The following is a 6,000-nucleotide window of genomic DNA, read 5'->3' on the forward strand; positions in this document are numbered from 1 at the left end:
GAGGCGGGGGAAAGAGCTGCCAAGAAGTTATAAGTAAGAAGCGCGCGGCGGCCGCCAGCAGTTCCCCCGCCGGAGAGAGCGAGCGCGGCTGCGGGCGCGCGGGGAGCAGAGGCAGTGGCGGGCGGCGGCGGCGGCGGCCCCGGGAGCCGCCGAGTGCCCCTCCCCGCCCCTCTGGCCCCCCACCCAGCCAGCCCCCCGCGGCCTGCGCCCATGGCCGCGCGTGCTCCGCGCAGCCCCCAGGACTCCGCGCCTTGCGCCTCCGCCCAGCTCGCAGCTCCGAGCCACCGCGGCCCTTCTCACCTGGCGGTGCCGCCCGCCCGCCGCCCCAGCCACAGCCCCATCGCCCGCGACGACAGCCGCAGAGACCACGACAGTGGCGGGGGACGCCTCTGAGTCAAAGAGAGCGCAGCCTGGCCACCGGACTACTTACTCGCCTTGCTGATTGTCTATTTTTATAAGAGCTTACAACTTTTCTAAGAACTTTTGTGTACAAAGGAACTTTTTTTTTTTTTTTTTAAGGAGACGTTTCTAGTTTATATTTAATCCAAAGAAGGATCTTGGGCATTTTGGCGTTTGGGGCTTTTGACTTCGTTTCTAAGTGTGATTTCTTTTTCTTCGTTAACTTTGGAGTTCGGGTACCCCCGCTGCTTCGGGCTCCCGAGGACCTTCTGGGCCCCCACATTAATGAGGTAGGTGAAGTGCGGGGTATCGAGGACAGGGAGGGGTGCGGACCGGCGGGATGACCCGGAGCGTTGGCCTAGAACGAACGGCCCCTCACTCCTGTCTCCCTGTGCGCCCTGCCCGGCCGCAGGCAGCCACCTGGCGAGCCTGACATGGCTGTCAGCGACGCGCTGCTCCCGTCCTTCTCCACGTTCGCGTCCGGGCCGGCGGGAAGGGAGAAGACACTGCGTCCAACAGGTGCCCCGAATAACGTGAGTGTCGCTCAGGGCCCTGGGGAGCGCCCAGTTGAGTTTCTGTGGATGGGGTGGGGATGGGCGGGAACCGGGGGTCACTTAGAGCCACCGGGCGGGGGGAAGGGGCGGTCACCACCTTGACTCCGCAGCTTTCCCGGGATGGTGCAGCGCCCCTGCCACGGCTGCATGTTCGTGTGGTCCGGACACTGCGGTGCTGCCAACGCGTACAGCGGGTCCTTACACGTCCCCGGGCGAGCCGGCAGTGGGGTGGGTGCTCGCGGTAGGCGGCTAAATCCCGAGACACCGGCTACCAGCTGGCCCCCATAGGTTAGCGAGTAGGCGGCCAGTGGCGAAGGCGTACCGGGAGAGCTGGTGTCCCAGTTCCCGGGGCGCTGGGAACGTCCCCGGGATGTGGCAGGGGAGGGATCCAGTGTTAGCTCAGACTGCAGCGCTGGCATCGGAGTCCCGGGGAGTGTCTGCCCGCCCAGTGCCCATGTCTGGGAGGTGCGGACGGGAGCCATTAGGACGTCGGGTGGCGACCAGAGACCACCGCTCACAGCCTCTGCCTCGCCGTGTCCCTACAGCGCTGGCGGGAGGAGCTCTCCCATATGAAGCGACCTCCCCCGGTGCTTCCCGGCCGCCCCTACGACCTGGCGGCTGCGACCGTGGCCACAGACCTGGACAGTGGAGCAGGCGCAGCCTGCAGCGGTAACAACCCAGCCCACCTAACCCGGAGGGAGACGGAGGAATTCAATGATCTCCTAGACCTAGAATTTATTCTCGCCAACTCACTGTCTCATCAAGAGTCAGTGGCCGCCACCGTATCCTCGTCGGCATCAGCCTCATCCTCGTCTTCCCCATCGAGCAGCGGCCCGGCCGGCGCGCCCTCCACCTGCAGTTTCAGCTACCCCATGCGGGCCGGGGGCGACCCGGGCGTGGCCCCGGGCGGCACTGGCGCCGGCCACCTGTACGGCCGGGAGTCGGCGCCCCCTCCCACGGCTCCCTTCAACCTGGCGGATATCAACGATGTGAGCCCTTCGGGCGGTTTCGTGGCCGAACTCCTGCGGCCCGAATTGGACCCAGTGTACATTCCGCCGCAGCAGCAGCCGCCGCCAGGTGGCGGGCTGATGGGCAAGTTTGTGCTGAAGGCGTCACTGAGCGCCCCTGGAAGCGAGTATGGCAGTCCCTCGGTCATCAGTGTTAGCAAAGGCAGCCCAGACGGCAGCCACCCGGTGGTGGTGGCGCCCTACAGCGGCGGACCGCAGCGCATGTGCCCCAAGATCAAGCAGGAGGCGGTGCCCTCTTGCACGGTCGGCCGACCCCTGGAGGCCCACTTGGGTGCTGGACCGCCGCTCAGCAACGGGCACCGGCCAAGCGCACACGACTTCCCCCTGGGGCGCCAGCTCCCGAGCAGGACTAACCCGACCCTGAGTCCCGAGGAACTGCTGAGCACCAGGGACTGTCACCCCGCCCTGCCACTTCCCCCAGGATTCCATCCCCATCCGGGACCCAACTACCCACCCTTCCTGCCTGACCAGATGCAGCCGCAGGTCCCACCGATTCACTACCAAGGTCAGTCTGGGGGATTCCTAGCTCGGGCTGGGGAGGTCTGTGTATGTTGGGCTCCCATGATGTTGACCCCAACTTCTTCACCCCTAGAGCTCATGCCACCCGGTTCCTGCCTGCCAGAGGAGCCCAAGCCAAAGAGGGGAAGAAGGTCGTGGCCCCGGAAAAGGACAGCCACCCATACTTGTGATTATGCGGGCTGTGGCAAGACCTATACAAAGAGTTCTCATCTCAAGGCACACCTGCGAACCCACACAGGTAGGGGGATAGCAGCAGGGGAAGAGGGGAGCTGATAGGCTAGGACTCTCCGAGGGCCTCCTTGGGGTGCTGTGGTGTATCTGCTTCATCTCTCCGATCACGAGAGAGGACAGCACACTGGCGCCAACGTTTTTGCCCAGGAGCCTTTTGCTTGATGGATGGTATCTGTGCTTGAATGTTCTGTTTTGCCAGGCTTTTAAAAGGCAGGGGGGGCTGGGGCTTTAGCTCAGTGGTTCCGCCGCCTGCTGTGCAAGCTCAAGGACCTGAGTTCCATCCCGGTACCAAAAAAAAAAAAAAGGCAGGGAGATTCCCAGCATGTGGGCCTCTTGTAATTTGGGCAAAGCAGTGCTCTTGTAATAAAGAAATTCTATTTTGCAGTATAAGAATATAATGTTTTTTAAATCAATTTTTTAACTTCTGGGTTATTTTTATTGTCTCCTTTCCAGATTTTTTCTCCTATTCTAATATTTTTAATTTTAGTCTTTATTTTTTAAATTTGTATTTGCAGTACTGGAGGTTGAACCCAGGGCCTTTGCACTGAGCCACATCCCACCCAGCCCCTTTATTTTTTAGTTTGAGACAGGGTTTCGCTAAGTCACTGAGTTGCCCAGGCTGGGCTCAAACTTGTTTGCTTGTTTGTTTGTTTGGTTTTTGGTACCGGGGATTAAACTCAGGTCCTTGGGCTTTCGAAGCAGGTGGCGAAACCACTGAGCTAAATCCCCAGCCCTCAAATTTGTGTTTAAGAGTGCCCCTAAATTTCCATATCACACAACTAGGTACAAACGAAGTAGTGTTCATTAAAATAAGAGAAGTGTCAGTACTGGAAAAAAATAGCCACCTGTAGCTTTTTAGATCCAGTTGTAGAGGAATAAGATTTTTTCTTGACATTGGACGTAGTGTCACAAGCCTGTAATCCCACCACTGGGTGAGGCTGAGGCAGGAAGATCACTGAGTTTCAGGCCAGCGTAGGCTCTACATAGTAAGTTCATGGACAGCTTGAACTACATAGTGAGATCCTGTCTCAAGAAACCAAAACAAATATAAATATATATATATATTTGTATTTGTATAGTTTGTCTGCTCTGGGCAGACAGACATCATCTGTCATAATTTCCACATTTGCTTAGATCTCTGTGATACCTTGGCTCAAAAGAATTAACATTACCACTATAGAAATGTAGACTTAGGTGGTGGTGGTGTGTTTTCATTGCTTAACTAATATTCCCCTAAAACTAAGAGCAAATACTTACAAGTCATAGTGTTGTTCTTTTGTATGTTCTCAAATTTAATATGACCCTTCAGTGGTATGGTCATTCCTGGATTCTTTCAGAAATGGGGTAAATGGGGAGTTGGTTTAAATGTTTGGCCCCAGTTTTGAAAAGGGCCAGTTCTTTGTGTAGTGATGGCTTCAGCAGCTTCCTTTTCCTTTTCCCTTTGCAGGTGAGAAGCCATACCACTGTGACTGGGATGGCTGCGGGTGGAAGTTTGCCCGCTCCGATGAACTGACCAGGCACTACCGCAAACACACGGGGCACCGCCCCTTCCAGTGCCAGAAGTGCGACCGGGCCTTCTCCAGGTCGGACCACCTGGCCTTACACATGAAGCGGCACTTTTAAATCCCAGAGTGGACATGACCCGCACTGCCAGGAGACAATTCAGTATTTTTTTAAAACCTTTTACACTGTCTTCCCACAAGAGGAGGAGCCCAGCTGGCAAGCACAACAATCATCACGGTCAAGTTCCCAGGAGGTCCGCTTGAGAGTGGTTAATCGGGAGAAAGGAGAAATCCAAAAGACATAAAAATCAAAGAACAGATGGGGTCTGTGACTGGATCTTCTATCATTCCAATTCTAAATCCAACTTGAACATGCCCGGACTTACAAAACGCCATGGGAGAGACTGGAAGTTGTGGATATCAGGGTATAAATTAGATCCATGAGTTGGGGAGGGCGGGAAGACCCGGATTTTCTTGAATTGTGTTTCGATGCAATATAAGTATAAAGATCACCTTGTATTCTCTTTGCCTTCTAAAAGCCATTAGTATGATGTTAGGAGAAGAGGAAGAAATTCAGGTACAGAAAATGTGTTTTAATGGCCTACATGATGGTGCTTGGTGAGTCTTGGTTCTAAAGGTACCAAATGAGGAAGCCAAAGTTCTTCTCAAACTGCTGCATACTTTGACAAGGAAAATCTATTTTTGCCTTCCGATCTACATTTATGACCTAAGTCAGGTAAATATACCTGGTTTACTTTAACATTTTTATGCAGACAGTCTGTTATGCACTGTGGTTTCAGATGTGCAATACTTTGTACAATGGTTTATTCCCAAGTATGCCTTAAACAGGACAAATGTGTTTTTTCTATATAGTTCCTTGCCTTAATAAATATGTAATATAAATTTAAGCAAACTTCTATTTTGTATATTTGTAAACTACGAAGTAAAGAAATGAACATTTTGTGGAGTTTGTATTTTGCATACTCAAGGTGAGAAATAAGTTTTAAATAAACCTATAATATTTTGTCTGAATAACAATTTCATTGTTTTGTTTTTGTCCTGGAAAAAACATGTAACAAATTTCACTTTAAACACACTGACTGAGGTGTAGGGCATGTGAGAAACACACTAAAAAGCCCAGTTCATCTCAACAGAGGCTGTAAAAGACTTGGTTTTTTAAGCTACTTGGTTTTATAATAAGTACTATCACAGCTGAGAGTTTCAAGTATTGAAAATTATGAAATTGTAAAAACATCTGATCTGGGTTTGTCCTTTACAAATGTACATAAAACTACTACGTGGAAGCAGTTTCCTTACCTGAATGTGATTTTTCCAGGTAGAAACAGCTCAATTGTTTTCTCAGTTTGCTCTGTTTTAATATGAGAGTACTCAAAACTACACACATTCTAGTTTCGCGTTTAAAAAAAAAATATATGGTTTGTCTTTAATTAAAAATAAATGAACATATAAAGGGTTCTCTGTGGAGGTCTGGCCTTGCACTTTCCACAAAATTTGAGTAACAAAAGAGCCTTCCCCAGGCAAGGGAATGCAGTTCCACAGTGCCCTCCTGAGGATTAAAGGATTCATTTATGCAGCATGTATTATCCCTAAAGAAGTCAGAAAGTTTCTAGCAGATTATTTTAAAACTTTCTCTACTCTTGTGGCTAAAGACAAGGAAACAGACTGGAACGAAATTAAAAATGACAAATTCAGAGGTGGGGCTTTGGGAGCAGAGCTAGGTGACATGCACGTTAGCCTGGGCTAGAT

At 51.8% G+C, this 6,000-nt stretch overlaps 1 protein-coding gene across 2 annotated transcripts; it reads left to right on the forward strand.

Annotated features, from left to right (window-relative positions):
- Positions 1–63: 63 nt before the first annotated feature.
- Positions 64–5,708, forward strand: Klf4 (KLF transcription factor 4). Of its 2 annotated transcripts, XM_004848164.4 has the most exons (5): positions 70–689; positions 812–932; positions 1,499–2,486; positions 2,574–2,738; positions 4,179–5,708. In XM_004848164.4, exons 1-5 carry the CDS (start codon positions 685–687, stop codon positions 4,352–4,354), a joined length of 1,455 nt encoding a protein of 484 aa, XP_004848221.1. In that variant the 5' UTR covers positions 70–684; the 3' UTR covers positions 4,355–5,708. The 2 variants fall into 2 exon arrangements, with proteins under 2 accessions (XP_012928844.1, XP_004848221.1); XM_013073390.3 differs by having other exon boundaries at positions 64–689; positions 1,499–2,738.
- Positions 5,709–6,000: the final 292 nt, after the last annotated feature.

Source organism: Heterocephalus glaber, unplaced genomic scaffold, assembly GCF_053883595.1.
Source record: "Heterocephalus glaber isolate CG9 unplaced genomic scaffold, H.glaber_assembly_v1.0 deba00001481, whole genome shotgun sequence".
Classification (NCBI taxonomy): domain Eukaryota; kingdom Metazoa; phylum Chordata; class Mammalia; order Rodentia; family Bathyergidae; genus Heterocephalus; species Heterocephalus glaber.

What these genes read in the sequence shown, in the direction of transcription:
- Klf4 (XM_013073390.3), top strand. An exon ending in CAACAGGTGCCCCGAATAAC is followed by an intron (nt 933 to 1,498) that starts GTGAGTGTCGCT and finishes GTGTCCCTACAG; the next exon opens with CGCTGGCGGGAGGAGCTCTC. An exon ending in ACACCTGCGAACCCACACAG is followed by an intron (nt 2,739 to 4,178) that starts GTAGGGGGATAG and finishes TTCCCTTTGCAG; the next exon opens with GTGAGAAGCCATACCACTGT.